Raw genomic sequence first — 15,804 nt, 5'->3', positions numbered from 1 at the left:
GATAATCTTTATCACCAGTGACTCTTCAGGCTTGATCAATCCTTCTCTGAAGTCGGAAACTCGCAGATGGTGAGGTCAGTAACGGGAAATTAGTAATTTTTTAGTCATAGAAGTTAGCATGATGTACAGTCTGTGGCTCAATGGAAAAGAGGCCCTTATCTGATGAGTAGGTGTTGGTGCGTCCTATTTCTGGCCAGAGTGCTGACAGACGGCTTCAAGTATTTCCTCTGTTTTGTTCCGCACACACACTCCAAGATGTGTGGTAACACACACAAGGCACCGAAGAAATCCTCACACATCAGAAACTCAGCACAATCTGGGAGAGGGTGAAGTGTGACAACGCACACACGGCTCCGTTTCTGTCACCATGGCAACTATGGCACTGCATCTAAGTGTGTTTAAGTGTGAACGATTGTGTCAGAACACAATTGTTTATGTGAGCGCACACACACCTGCTCAGGTGTTGTTATTGTGTGTGTGTGTGTGTGTGTGAAGGGGGGGGGGGCACTGAAGTATGGATAAATGTGAGGTTTGTCTCCGTGCTCCAGGCAGACTGGTTTCACAGGCGAACCAGACTGGAACATTAAGTATTAAAGAGAAGTCTATGTCGACCGGTTCCCCTGAAACGCCATGGCGATGGTTCATCCCTCCGGTTTGATACGTTGAGTGAGTGTTTCTGAACGTACAGACAAGCAGTTCCAACTCACAGTGACATTTTTCAGCCGATTGCTTTGCTATATTTAATCCCTTTCCCGTCGTCTAAGAGGCTGAAACAGGCTGTGCTGATAACATTTTCACCTGTGGCCCACTAAAAGGTCATAAGCTTTAATTATTTATAGAAATCACACATATCCATTAAATGTGCTGTTAGGAAAGGCCACCAGCTGCTCTCTTGTTTCAGACAGGATGGTCAGGGTTAATGTGTTGTGGAGGTGTTTAGTCAGATCCTAACGTATACAGAGATGCTGCGTAACTCCACTGAAGCTGGATTCAGAGCAAATGCATCACTAAACTACACATCAAAAGCTTGTGTGTTGAAATATGTCTTTGAGATCCAGAAAGGTGGATCCAGTCTGGAACAGGGACACCTGATCTGACAGTAAAGCTGATGTTCGACAGGAAAGCGGAGGAGTTTTACATGAAACGTAAGTTTTCCTAGAGGGAGGAAGACAGGAATATTATCATTCGTAGAGATTTAGTAAAGCCCATGGGCGACAGGAAAGGAAGGTCTTAGTTCCGATGGGCCTGGATCATTAAAGTTAATATAGGTGAGGGTGCTGGGTTACACCAGGCTCTCCCCGCTTCATTAATAACCCAGCAGAGAGCAGTTGACCTCCAGACAGCAGCAATACTGAGTAATTTCTGCCCGTTCAGACTCAACATTATCTCAGTCGGCCTGTGCGTGTTGGCGCATCTCAGATGTCTTCATGTGCAGGCGCTTGTGTGTGGAAAGTTTTAATAAAACACCTCCAGACAAGACATCCTGTCCTCTTTGAAGGTCATCTGGACTGAGGTAAAGGCTGTTTACAACTGTTTGCAGCTCAGTAACTGTACCTCATTTAACATGCAACTCATTTGTGATTTTTGTATCTAGTCAGTTAACAGAATATTGCGGATTGGCTAACGTGTATCTATAGTAACAATGATACACATATACAGTCATGCAATCAATAGCACCATCTGTGTCCTAGGATTCTCTGTTGTTTATTAAGGTTTATTTCATTTGTTGGGTGATATAAAATAAAATAAAAAATAATCCAAATCAAAACAATTGTTAAATCTTGACTAATGAAAAAGATCAAGAAGAAAAATCTTATGTCATCTGTTTTGCTATCACAACCTAATTAACAAAAGCAAAGCATCATCATCTGAATTAAAATGGCAGCTGGCCAATAAATCTACATTGGTGTAATTAATTTTCTCTGGAAAAAAGCACTGCTTAGCAGGAAATGACTTTCTTTTTCATCGTCTTTTTAGTTTTACACCATGAACCGGTAATTTCTTAATTAGAGCAACATTCTAGAATCAACGCCAACCTGGAAAAGATGGTGTCATAGTTGAGCATCGCAGAATCTGGCCTGGAGGTGTCCTCGTCTGTACCACCAGACTGGGCTGAACTACTGTAGGGGGGAGGTGGGGATGACTGTCTGACATTACCATAATGATTCACCGTGTTTGACTGTTGTTGCTTACTGGCAGAGCGCCCGCTCTCCCCCGATGATGTCATGCTTTAGAGTATTGATTAAACTCTCCACTGGAGCACAACCCTTTCCCTCTCTCTTGTTCTCACCACCCCCCAACTCTGCTCCTGTACTCAAGTCCATTAGCAGAAACCAGATGCGGCCACTAAAACAATAAAGCTCCCATCCAGAGAATCATAAAGCACATCATAATCAGATGGTGCGCGCCAGGATCGATGGATTCCTGTTAGACCTGGTACCCATGAAGGCAGGTTTAGATGCTGCCAGAGGGGACTGGGGGGGTACTGATGGGGGCAGAGAGTTGGGTTACATCTAAAGTGCACCAGAGAATCGATACTTTACGTTATGTGTTTTGGAACGGCCTCTCGCAGGACCTCTGTGAGTCACCCCGGTTCGACCGTAGCAACAGATTGGGTTTCACAGTTGGAAAGAAGGAAATCCGCACGTCCTTCAGTCCAGAAGACAAACACATGGAATTTATTCTTAGAAAACAGCTGCTTCTTTGTGATATCGGTCTATATTTACAGATTCCCGCTGCACACGTCTCAGCGTTGGTTCCAGTAAATTCCACGCTGTGGGAGTGACAGTTAGAAACATCACTGACGGTTAAATTAGCTGCATAGTAACACTGGAGTTACCTTCAAATGATAAACTATTGTTATGTGTTGGTGTGGGATGAGTGTAGCTATTTAACCCTGGGTTTTAGCAGGACGTTGACTTTGTGAGTGACTTTTTTATGAGGTTTCACTGGACCAGAGCTTCTGTGTTGCGGAATCCTGCTGAAGCCCTCCAGTCGGTCAAGGGGACGTTGAGGAATTTGGTCGTGTTTGGTCAAGTCCCAAAATCAACAAAGCATGTTTGCACCCCTTGTGAGGTGTGCTTTGTGATCCACACCTTCATTTTCTCACTCGAACTAGCCCGAAGAATCTCTGAGAGAAGTCTGCAAGAGCGAACAAGCAAGAAACCCTGCAGATCCCAGAACATGTGCGAAACCGGTCGGCATTATGACATTTTCCTCTGCTACTTCAGACCCTTTTGCACATATGCGATAATCCTTGTTTTATCAGGATTATACATGTGAATACAGCGGCGTGTACAGCACCTTCAGTGATTTAATAAAGAGCTCACAGCGTGCACGCTAACAGGGTCATGTCACAGCAGGCACAGCAGGGAACAGAGCAGTCTTCATTCTATATTTACAATATCCAATCATGAATGAGCAGGGAAAAAAAGCAATGCAACCATTCAGTGACAAGATTGACCATGAATTAAGAGAAACATGGGAACATATAACTCCCCCACATGTCTTAAATCAGCTCTGTTTAATCCCTCTTCATACTGCATCTTGACCTTAAGATAAATTGGCACCCGGCTGCCACCAACACACACACACACACACACACAGGCCAGTAACCTGCCGACGTTTAGCCGGGGCGTCGCCGGTAACGCTGTTCATGAACTTTGATCATGAACTTTGAGCGGAGGCAGGCTCCGGCATCCCAGCATCAGTCTGGAACAGACCCTTGTGACTGCATGATTTTAAACAGGTTAATCGTCACTTAATTGAAATGTCCACTCCCCCCTTGTGTGGATCCCTTCCTCTGCTGATCCTCTGGTGATCCATCCATCCATCCTGGCGCCATCGAGTCCCCCATTCTGGCTGGTTTGCGGCTGAATGATGTATCAAACCGTGTGTTTCCATGCGCACTAAAAGGCAGCTGAATGAAAGGGGTTCGCTCTCACCTCCTCTGTACTGCGCTCCACCTCACACACACGCACACGCACACGCGCGCATAACCAACCGCTGAGTGATCCACGGGAGGGGATCAAAGGGTATTAAATCCTCCGCTCAAGACTCAGGGATATCCAAGCGCACACAGGCTGCGCTGAGAGCTGTTCATTCATTAATGGAGTCACATGCTACACAGCTCATTTGTGCACATCTCCGGCTTTCCGGGGGTGGGGGGGGGGCGGGGAGCGCGAGCGCGTCCATACAATATGCAGCTCCTGCAGCGTGCGCGTAAGTAGACACATCCAGCGGCGTGCGAGGTGTGCTCGTACCGATGCATTAGCCCGTGCACAAATGCATGCGTAATTGTGCGTGCGTGCCCCTGCGCTGTTTGCATGCATGGCTGTTCCCAGTGGCCGCCTGCTCTGCAGGATCCGCTGTCACATGGACTCTGCTGAGGAACACGCGAGGCAGCGGCAGCGGGAGGGGAACCGCCGCGTCTCGCGCTTTCCCACCTGCACGTGAGAAAAGAGCTGCTTAGCGCGGTGTCAAAGGTCATCTATCAGTTGTAGATGGTATTTGTCAAACGAAAAACCCGAACAATAATGAATCATTTCTGTGTATTTCTCCCCCATGGCCATAATTATGGGGTATTCAGAAGAGTGATTTGTGCGGACCAATCAGCAGACCACGTTGTTTCTACCCTCCATAAGGTAGATTTTCACTCTCGTCTCTCCCCAAAAAACAAAGCGTTTCTTTCCGTTTAAATACATTTTTGGAGCAGTTTGCTTAGTTGTGGACAGGGGAAATGAGGACAGACGCACACTGAGCTGACCTGGACAGTTTGGAGCAGCACAACTCAGCATCAAACTTAATTTACAGTGTGATGAGAGATTATTACCAACATTTTGGATGAACTCCTGACTCTGTGAGTCATTTTATGGAGTTGTGAGCAAACAGCAGCGATTTTCAGCTCTCCCAACTGCTTCTTTAGCAGTTTAAGCTCATGGAGAAATGGAACCTAATTTAGTATGCAATAATAATACATAATCACACCGTATCTTTCAGCCACACAGGTGGGTTTGTCCTTAGAGTTTGTTGCTCATTGACAGATTTATTGCTAAATAAATCGAGATGAATGAAAGCGCACACCGTCTTCATACCAAGGCTTTCCTTATTTACTGCCTCAAGGATGTGGTGCATAAATTCTGCTTTGGAAAAGCTGAAAACACACCCGAGCATCTTCACAAAGACCTGACCTGAGAATCACCCTCAGAATCCTCCGGCGGAGCTGCGGCGTTCCCATTTCTGCGGCATTTTTAATCAACACCTTCATCTTGCAGTGAGCTGCACATGTGTGATTAACAAAATGAGAGACCTACTTTCTTCCCCATCACAGAAACAGGAAACGGATCTTCTGCTGCGAGCGCCGCTCTCCCACATCATTGTGCGTGTGTGTGTGTTCTTGTACAGGCTACACAGTGAAGACCAGAACCGACATTTTACCTGCAAAGTGAGGACATTTTTTGGAAAGTGGGAACATTTTGTCTGTTTTTAAAGGGCTGTTTGAGGGTTAAGTCTTGGTTTTGAGGTTGAGGGTAGAATAAGGTTTAGGTCAGGGTGAGGGTAAGACATTGAGCTGTGATGTTGGTGTGAAGATCACTGGGGAAGATCAAAGTCCTCAACAAGGCAGAAATAGAGACGCACAAAACTAACTGACACTCAAACAAACAAGACGAAAATGAGTAATGACCATCTCAAAAAGCAAAAGAGAAATTATTGCGCATGAAATAAAGAGATATGGCCTGCGTGATGTCAAAGGTAAGTCAATCTGGTGAGCGGATTTGGGGCCACCCACTAAAAACGCTCCAACTGTTTTTGAAGCTGGACCTTGGAATTTCCAGAGGCAATTGGTTTATTGATCCCGATCTGAAGTAGATGACTGTACTGCTCGGAATATGTGTGTAGGGTGGGGTGGGGGGGTGGGGGGGGGGGGGACCAAAGCCTCTTTATTAGTGTAGATGAAACTGAGGCTCATTTGAAAAGTACTAACATACACACACTCGCAGGCACTTGTCATGTATACTCTGTAGAGGCAGCGGATGAATTAAAAGCAGAAGGCTGAAGCATCTTCTGTTCAAAGCTAGTTTTCCCTCTGTAACCAAATTCACTGGATAAAACAGTTTTGCATCAACCCACCACTAAATCCAGGCAGCCCACGTTGCCCACTCAAACCTCCTCCATCTCCTTGTTCTATAATGACAGCAACTACTTGTGCCAGTCGGCAAGGACAGTTTATTCCAGCCGAGACAAAAACAGGTCAGAGCGAGTGTGGCCCTCCCTGAGATACATATTGTATAACAGGCTACCCGACAACACGGCATATAAAAATACCCAAACATTGAGCTGCACTGTATCGGTAGGTGTGCTGAGAAAACAGTGCAGAGGCAACAAATGTTCAACAAATGCATTTGAGAGCGGCACCAGCACCACTGGGGATTAATGTTTGTTCTCTTCATGTGATTTTCACACATTCATTGATTTCAAAGGTTGTAGAGTTCACTGAGGTGGAGCTTTTCATATGTGGAACATGCAACATTCTTATTTATTAATCATGAAGGAGACGTAGGCACTTGGTGGCCAAAGCCGGTACTGCAATCAGAATCACAGTAGTTTGCTAGTTAGGCTGCTGGATCCGGCAAAACCGTCTAGATGTGACGGATGTACTCTCTCAATTACGTTGCACACTGTCATAATGGCCGTGCTAATGTTAGAAATGTCCACAGTGTCTCAGGATTATGCAGGAAAAAAGACTCTGATAATGCGTCGATACTGTTATCAATGACAATTTGCCTTTTTGGTTTTTCAATTTATTACCCAGGCAATATGATGACCCACCTGCATACATTTTAGTGTACCAAACAAAAACAGGAAGAACTTCATTTGAATGTAGAGGATATATTAAATTTCAGTGCCTCAATTAATCAGAATTAAGTTAGCCAAACTTAGCTGAATCCACGACATCCTGTCAAAAAGAAAACGAGCAACTTTGGAGTCGGTCTTCAAAATTCTTCTTTTTCAGTCGTCTCCATCTTTCAAAGGCCTCTCCTACACAGGTCATTGTTTTGTTTCAGACTTTGTCGTGACCTTGTTGGGAATTATAACAAGGCCTTTTCAGACTAGTAGCGTCAGATATTTGTGATCCGAAACAATTGTAGCTGCAGCTCAGTGGTGACCTGATGCAGAAACGCTAATGAATTAGCGATGTGGGGATTGGTGGAGGGCGGAGCTACAGACCAAAATACAAAACTAAACATTATTGATGGGCTGACACTTCGTGTCTGATGAGAATATTCTGGCTAGACTAGTGGTGTCAGTGATCTAAGCATTCGAAATGAACATTAACTTCTTTAAAGTCTGCTGACAGATCAAGGCCATTTTATGATTACTAAATAAATTTCTTATATACTGCTCCTTTAAAAATCTGACTTTTTAATGTTGCCACCTTTGATTTCTGACTACATTCTGACGTAACTCCCCCCTGGGTAGCCATAAAGACAATATCAGGCAATCATAAATAAACATGAATCCCGGGGCGATGTCACTTTAACGCTTATAATAACGACCGGAAAAGCCTTATAATGTCTCATTTTGACACTCACCTTATGCGTCCCTTCTTGTGCAACAGGGATTGAGCAAGTGACGATTATTCACCATGTTGCACAGTCTGCTCAGGAGTGTGCTGTTGTCGCTTCTGCTATTTTTTGAGACGTACTATACCTTTTTTTTTTTTTCTAAACCAGCCTCGATTACTATTCGCGCCACTGTTTTTATTTCCTGTTGTGTTTCGGTGAATGCTGTTTCCATCAACCTTCTATTACATTGCTGGCTGGAATTATCAATATAATCCCTTTAAAACATAAACAAATAAATAAAATAGGCCCATTAATTGAAAGCTACACAATAAGCACATGTATTCATTACCGCCACCACTCTTCCCCTCCTTTCCCCAGTTTTCTTTATTAATTTGTGCAGAGTTTGTGACACTTAAAAGCTCTTCCCTTCTGTTTTGATGTGTCTGAGCCCACATAATCCAGAGACCTCATAAGCAGCCTCTTTCATGTGCTGCGGTGAAGGCGGTCCCGGTGGGATTGGCTCTGCCCTCAAGACAACATTTCCTCCAACAGATGAAAAGGAAATTTAAGTGATAGAGGAGACGTGAAAAGGGTGGTGGGGTTGGGGGGGATTAAATTTGGATCCTGAGAAGAGAGTGAAATGATGGCAGTGCGCTTCTGTACTGTTTCTGCAGCAGGGATTCATTCAGCGGACCGTCATTACTCAGATAACTGACTGAAGAATGTCCCTTAACCTTTCTTTATGTGGCTGTGACCTTTAATCTTTGACCCCTGAGACGGACTCATCCTCCGGTCCAATCCCATGTTTATGCCAAGTTTCACCTCCGACCTCAAACTCTTTATTCCAAAGTCAAACCTTGATTGCCAGCATTTACAGATTAAATGTCTTGGGGTCAAAGGTGAATTTGTGAATTCTAAATTCGCCTTTCTAAATGGTCTCCAAATGAACAGTTTGTCCTTTCAGGATGAATCATTGCCAGAGATGGATGAAAGAATGAAGAGATGGCTGAAAATCAGAAGCTTTTTTAAATCAAATCTGAAGCAAATATCAATATTTGGAGCTAGATTGGTCTTCAAATATCTGATTGGATGTTAACTGTCATCAACCGCCGGATAAAAACACAAAACTATTACAAACTGTACTTTTGGGAAGGGGGGGGGTGGGGGGGGTGGAACATTGCAACATTGAAAGATCGTAATAAACATGAACAGTCTGGGAAAACGGATCCTGGTCCAAATCACACGTGAGATTTAATGTTGTCATATTCTTTTGATTTTTATTATGTGGGTTGTGTGTTTTCAGGGTGTTTTAGGTGGCACATTGGTGGACATGACATTAAAGATGGCCGACGCATCGCCGCTTCTTGTCTATGTTGATGCCAGTTGACTCTGCTAAATGGAGGCTGCCATCTTAGCGCAACCTGAGTCGTTGCTGTAAGAAAAGAAAAGTCCAGTGCTCCACTCAGGTCAAAGGTAAAGTCACCTGGTGTCATGCTCTGAAAACATAGTTGCATGTTGGTGTTGTTCATGTTACTGTACATGTATATATGAAGTAGACTCAATTTCAAATGGAGTGAAAGTCTCAAGTGCAGATTTTATTTAAATGCACCACGGAATTATTCTTACTTTACTTGAAAGCCTAAAAAAATTAGCATTCAGCCTGTCAGAATTAGTCGTTCAGGGGGCAAAGATGCTCCTGTGATCAAACAGGGTGCTAAATATAGGCTGCATGATTTCTTCTGCTTGAGCGGGAAATCACCCAACCTCAGCTAACAATGAGAGGAAAGAAGAGAAGCAGAAGAAAGGGAGAGCTTAGTCAGATGGCGTGGCGTTGGTTTGCATTCATCACAACATCGGCGAGGGCCAGCAGCAGCAGCGCTGGAGTCTCTGTGGGTCCCTCTGTGAAGTCTGGCTGCTTTACAATCTGTCCCTCATCATCTCCGTGCAGGATGTAATGCTGTAGCCTCAGAGGAATGTGACTGAAATAGGTGTTCTGTTCAATGAAAAACAACATCCTGGAGTATATTAGAAGGAAATCTCTGTTAATCTCCGCTGGGCTTCATTCACATTTTACTGATCCACACTGACATTTACGTTTTCACGTGAATCACATATTCCATCAAACAGTACAGCCATAAAAGGACATAAGCTAGGAAATGTTGACATAAACAGTTGACTTTAATGCCATATTATGAAGAATGAAGAGAATATTTATGAATCACCATGTTATAAATGAGTAAAAAAAAGAAAAATACTGTGCTGTATTCCTTTTGGGGCCACGGGGAGGGTGCTAGGGCCTATCTCAACTGCGTATGGGTAAAGCACACACCTGTATGACCCAGCTCATTGCAGGGCTCAAGCATTTGGGGATTCCTTACTTTGCTCAAGAGTGCCTCGGCAGTGCTCTGAAGGTGTCCTGACACCTTCCCCTGCAACCAGAAGACCCTTCTTTTTTTCCCAACACCGGGGCTTGAACTGAAACCCTGACACTGAGCTACCTTACAGCTGATATATCAAGCCTAGCCCTATTTTCCTATGATACAGCCTCAAAAACCTCTATTATCTGTTCACCAATAGGCATTGTGAAGCGAAAAACAAAACATTAACGCGGAAATATTAACAGAGGGTGACATCGTGCGGTCAATCGAATACCTGCATCTGCCATCCGCACCGACAGGGGGCGATGTTAGAACACAGGCGAGTCTTTTCCCGTTGACCTTTTCTCTCTTCTCGTCGGTCGGGGCCGACTTTCTTTCTCTTCCGGTTGTCGTCTGTTCGTGTGGCAGGTAGTTAGATTTCCTGCTTTTATGCTCTTTTCAAATCTTAAACAATCTGCGTGTGTTTCACATGTAATCATCCAATTGTCAAGTTATATAGATCAACCTATTTATCGTGCACAATTGTGCGGCGTTATGTTTTTTATTTGACCCACTTTAAAGCAATAAAATTAGCTTTGGAGTATGCTAACGCTGCCCGATGTTAAACCTTAGCTTTGCCCCTGGTAAAGCTACAAGAAAGACTTAAGATCATGGCTTCTTTAAAAACTTTGTCACGGTTTGAATAAAGTATGTTGTATTCAGCGTAGCTTTAATTATAGTGTCATTTATCACTTGCTATAAGCGCGTTGGTGTTAGCCATCAGCGGTGTTGAAAACAGAAGTCAATAGAACCTGCTCAATATTGTTTTCTCGCCTGCAGATTATCCAGTGCAGAAATGGCCAAGTCCAAGAACCACACGAGTCACAACCAGTGTAAGTATAAACAGTGAAGCCTCGCAGATAAATATGATTTCCTGGGTTATGCTCGTTATTACCAGTTTTGTGTTTTAGAGCTTGTGTTCTGCACGAATGGAGAGGAAAACAAATGCATGCATTCCATACATGGAGTCTGCAGGTTGAATTTAATCTTTTTGCTGTTTCTACAACAGCTCGTAAAGCCCACAGAAATGGCATCAAGAGGCCCAAGTCTAATCGCTACGAGTCACTGAAGGGGGTATGTAAAATGGCATTTTTCTACTGCTCATTTTTTGCACCTAAAAACGGAGTTTACAGAATAATGTGTTATGCACTGTAAATCTAGTATGCTAAATCAGCTTTACTCTAAATAACCCAAAATATATGCAACAAGGACAAATATTTAATCTGATAAAGGAAGAAAATGCAAGAGGACAGTATAGTTGAACCCTTTGTAAGTCTTAACAATAACACTAGGATTACTTATTCTCACAGACAGTTGTGAAATAATTACTTTAATTGGTAGATTCAATGGAATTACTTATTTTCACCAGTTCAATCAGATTGTTTCACTGACAAAGGTTCCACTTACAGACACCAATAGGACACACTGCAGTTTGACTATAAATATATATATATTGGCAGTGTGGCAGTATATATATAAATTTTATAAAAATAAAGATTTCAACTGGAGCAGATACTTGAACAGAAGAGTTACATACAATATTTCAATATTCTTCACTGCTGTCGAGTTTATTTTTTAAATTTAATTTATTTAAATCTAATATCAAGTAGATTTGAGAGTTTTGGTCATAAATAAAACATTGTCTGGAGTGTTTGACTTTGGTTGTAGAGGGTTTTTTAAAAAATGGTTTAGTTTTTCTTATTTTGAAGGACTTGGTTGTGCCATATATTGTTTTACTCCAATATTGTTGATAACCATTTTACAGTTTTGCATATCTACTGCCAATAATCCATGCCTTAATCTTAAAACTGCCACATCACTTGCTCACTCAGCTTTATTTCCTCCTGTTATTGCAGGTTGACTCCAAATTCCTGAGGAACATGCGCTTTGCTAAGAAACACAACAAGAAAGGCCAGAAGGCGATACGGAAGGCGGCAGCTCAGGCGAAATAAGAAGCCTTTCCGTCACATTGTTTTGTTTCCACTGCAGAAATAAAGCTATGCTTTGTTGACTCAAACTGATTTTTGTGTTTTCTTTCTGTACCTTTCTGATCATTTGATGTGTGTTATGTGGACATTTGATTAGACAAGATGTCATTACTATTTAGAGCATGGATTGACAGTTAATATATACTGTGCATTAATAAACTGCAATTTTGCAAATCTGAAATGATATATTTTACACAGTTTGATCTCCACATCAGCTTTTGCTCGTCACATCCAACTGCCCAGCTAATCACAAGCTTGTCTCTCGAAACTTGTAGTTAGCCTTTGGAAGGGGAAATTACCATTACGAATTTTCTTCTAAGATCAACAATATTTGGAAATCCATTGTACTTAAGATACACTGAAAGTGATCTGCAGGAAGAGTATCAATGAATACATCTTTAATAACAGTTATTTACTAGCTGCTTATGTAAAATTTCATCGTTAAAACAATATAGTATAACACTGGAAAGACACTTCCGGTAATCTTTTATGTCGTCCTAGGGTGTTTAAAAGTTTGCCTCTATGTATTAATAGATTAGCAAACAACTTCTAAAAACACTGTTGAGCGTAATCTAGATATTTTATTTTAAACAGACGAGCGTCGAAAGTGACGTCACTTCCGCTCACGCTGACTCCAGCTTGCATCATATTGTCGCTCTTTTGGCAGGCGGTGGTTGACATGTGAGTGTACTCATTCAAGCTCAATATTCACCTCATAAAGGTTTGATTTGCCACCCTTCAGTGCTTTTTAGCTGTAAATTTAGCCAATTTAAATCTTCCCCTTGCTGACTTTTGTTGTTCCTTTTGTTTAGAGCTGAGTAAAGTGTATCATTTACCGGCTAGCTTAATATTAGCATGCTAGCTAACAACAAGGAGGTATTCTGCTAAATGGGCAGCTGTGACTACATTGCTCTGCTTCATGTGCAAATTTCCCCCTTTGCCGGTTCTTTTAGACGTAAAACGTAAGCAGCAGTCAAAAACAGAGATACGAACCTTTGCATTTGGTTGTTAATTTTTATTTTAACTTGTTATAAAGGTATAGTTTCTGTATTTTATCCAAGCCTGTCATAAAAAGCGGATGATAATATAGTTTACTCTTCATTATATGCTCAGGTTTGATTTTTCTTCCAGTCACACCAGTTTCTTCTTTTTATCGTCAACATTTTTGCAGACACCATGGTGGAGCCAGTGTCTGAGTCCATTCACTTCCCCTCTGAGGAGGAGAAGATCATGCAGTTCTGGAAGGAAAAGGACTGTTTCCAGGAATGTCTCAAGCAGTCCAAGAACAGGCCAAAGTGAGTAAAGATTCTTCTTATTCCTCACTAATTTAATGAACTCACCCTTTTGGTTCTTTTCGTCTAACTTTTTCGTAGTCATTTCTCTTCTGATGATTAATTATTATCAGCAACGATACTTGACTTAACTTTAAAGATAAACTTTTAGGTAATATGTAACTATGCAATTCAAAAGCTTGAGACCGAGTCAATGATGAAAAACATCTCGAGGAACGTAACTTTTACCAGCTCTTGTTATTTACTGTCAGTCAGGATCTAGCAAATCCCTCTCCCTGTCATGTCCTGTTTCAGTTTAACTTTCTTTTATAAGTATAGTTCTGGTTTCAGTATTACTGTCCTTTGAAAGTATAGTATTGAGTAAATGGTGGTACAGAAGGATAGTTAGGAATGCCTATATATTGCAATATTATTTAACTTATTTCCTATTGGGAGAAATAATTGATTGTCTTATGAATTAATTCCTGTGTATAGCTTATTGCCTTAAGTGATTAATGTGATTAAATTCCTTTAAAAATATCTGTTGGCCTTTTTAATGAAGGTACACCTTTTACGACGGTCCGCCTTTTGCGACGGGTTTACCTCACTATGGGCACATCCTAGCCGGCACCATCAAGGACGTGGTCACTCGCTTCGCCCATCAGAGCGGTTTCCATGTGGAGCGGCGATTTGGCTGGGACTGCCACGGCCTGCCTGTGGTAACAATCTGTTATCCTTCTCTGACTGGTGATCTTCAAAGTCTGGCTCATAAATCCCCTTTAATTGACTCTTGTCATGTTCTGAATGATCGGCAGGAGTACGAGATCGATAAGACATTGGGGATCAAAGGGCCTGAAGATGTGGCAAAGATGGGCATTGCTGAGTACAACAATCAGTGCAGAGGCATCGTCATGAGATATTCCAACGAGTGGGAGGTAAAGATCCAGAAACAATATTATCATAACAACTTTGCAAGGATCTTAGCAATAGATTTATATCTATAACCATTTTTTAATGGTGAGTAAATGGAGGTTGCTTTTGCTTGAAGGACCACTCACTTTAAAAGGAATTTTAACTGCTGCATGTCTTGGTTCCTAGTCCTCAGTGAAGCGGATGGGAAGGTGGATCGACTTTAAGAATGACTACAAGACTCTCTATCCATGGTTTATGGAGACTGTCTGGTAGGAAAATAAAACTTTCTTATGAGTACAATTCATATCCTTAAAGTTACTGTACAGCAGAGGAGTGTAGCATGCCGCCGCAGGGTTGGATGGATATCTACCCCCAAGGTGGCGTCAGTAGTGCAGCTACTCTCAGGGTTCTGAATTCCTCCAAATGATCTCTCAAACTGACACTGACACCGTTTAGAGGAAACTCTATTTAGTCACTGGTTTTGGTGGTCTTATTGTTTCGGACAGTACCAACAGCTCGTGGACATAGTTGAGGGACAGAGCAGAGATTGATGGACAAATTGAGAGTTTTCTGCCCCAACTTTTCTTTTCACCACAACTTGGTGAGGATTAAAGTCTCTCAGATTCAGAACTTGTGACCTTTTTTTAATCGCTTCTCTGCTGCTCTTCTGGAATTTAAAGCAATTTTTTTTTTTTAATTTAAAGGTGGGTGTTCAAACAGCTGTACGACAAAGGGCTGGTGTACAGAGGGGTCAAGGTCATGCCATTCTCCACAGCCTGCAACACCCCATTGTCTAATTTTGAGTCCCACCAGAACTACAAGGTTGGAAAAGAGACACAAGCATGTCACATCTCTAATGGATGAGGACAAACCTGCGTAGCAATGAATGTGTTATTTCACTTTGGCCTTCAGGATGTTCAGGATCCGTCTGTCATCGTCAACTTCCCATTGGTTGGGAATGAGGAAGTGGCTCTGATCGCCTGGACAACCACACCGTGGACACTGCCAAGCAACCTGGCCCTCTGTGTCAACCCGGAGATGTTGTATGTCAAGGTCAAAGGTGACAAAAATAACAAATTATATAGTTTTAATTTACAGTTATGTAGTTATGATTTACAATAACGGCTAATAATGTTTAGCGCTCTCTTGCGTTATATAACATCTGCACGGCTCCAAAAAAACAGGACACATAAAAATGAGTTGTTCATTTTCCGGAAGTGATATTTTCATATCTATGACAACATTCCCAGGCTCTCCCAAGTAAACTCATTCTGAAGCACATTAATACAACAAATTCAAGATTTTATGTTGTCTATAATGTCAATTCTTCTTTAATAGTTCCACTGGTAACCAGTGCTTAAAGTTACTTCAATAGTATTAACATTTATAATCAGTATTTACTGATACAGTTTTAGGCAGTAGGTTATTTCTAGTATGTGGTCTGTTTTTATTTTCTGAACACTGTCCTGTTTAGAATCAGCATTAGGAGACGGGATTTTGTCTCAAAAGCAAGTTTAATCTGCCTTCTGTATTTATTGTAGCTGCAGGTGTTTTTTTTTCTTTCCAAACTTGGAAATAATTATTTTCCTATGTTTGGTTCTTCAGGTTGTAAGAACACGTGTAATTTGAAACTCACTGTCCACGAATAGGT

At 42.1% G+C, this 15,804-nt stretch overlaps 2 protein-coding genes across 2 annotated transcripts in view; both read left to right on the top strand.

Annotated features, from left to right (window-relative positions):
• The first annotated feature begins 10,266 nt into the window (after nt 1-10,266).
• Nucleotides 10,267-11,999, top strand: rpl29 (ribosomal protein L29). Its single transcript, XM_029827281.1, has 4 exons — nt 10,267-10,351; nt 10,763-10,815; nt 10,992-11,056; nt 11,839-11,999. Exons 2-4 carry the CDS (start codon nt 10,779-10,781, stop codon nt 11,932-11,934), a joined length of 198 nt encoding a protein of 65 aa, XP_029683141.1. The 5' UTR covers nt 10,267-10,351; nt 10,763-10,778; the 3' UTR covers nt 11,935-11,999.
• A 604-nt stretch (nt 12,000-12,603) lies between these two features.
• iars1 (isoleucyl-tRNA synthetase 1) overlaps nt 12,604-15,804 on the top strand; it is a 31,964-nt gene continuing 28,763 nt past the window's right edge. Inside the window, exons 1-7 of the mRNA XM_003973413.3 lie at nt 12,604-12,651; nt 13,142-13,265; nt 13,804-13,960; nt 14,057-14,176; nt 14,340-14,422; nt 14,858-14,975; nt 15,066-15,213. Coding sequence (XP_003973462.1) covers nt 13,147-13,265; nt 13,804-13,960; nt 14,057-14,176; nt 14,340-14,422; nt 14,858-14,975; nt 15,066-15,213 — 745 coding nt within the window. The 5' untranslated portion in view covers nt 12,604-12,651; nt 13,142-13,146. The remainder of the gene's footprint in view (nt 12,652-13,141; nt 13,266-13,803; nt 13,961-14,056; nt 14,177-14,339; nt 14,423-14,857; nt 14,976-15,065; nt 15,214-15,804) is intronic.

This window comes from Takifugu rubripes, chromosome 19 (assembly GCF_901000725.2).
Source record: "Takifugu rubripes chromosome 19, fTakRub1.2, whole genome shotgun sequence".
NCBI classification, from domain to species: Eukaryota; Metazoa; Chordata; class Actinopteri; order Tetraodontiformes; family Tetraodontidae; genus Takifugu; species Takifugu rubripes.
The sequence above is the reverse complement of the archived record's forward strand: the minus strand, read 5'-3'. Positions and strand labels throughout refer to the sequence as shown.

Excerpts from the sequence above, each read along its gene's own strand:
- rpl29 (XM_029827281.1), top strand. The coding sequence starts at position 10,779 with ATGGCCAAGTCCAAGAACCACACGAGTCACAACCAGT. Across the intron at positions 10,816-10,991 it reads CCACACGAGTCACAACCAGT|CTCGTAAAGCCCACAGAAAT; the intron begins GTAAGTATAAAC and ends TTTCTACAACAG. Across the intron at positions 11,057-11,838 it reads GCTACGAGTCACTGAAGGGG|GTTGACTCCAAATTCCTGAG; the intron begins GTATGTAAAATG and ends CTGTTATTGCAG.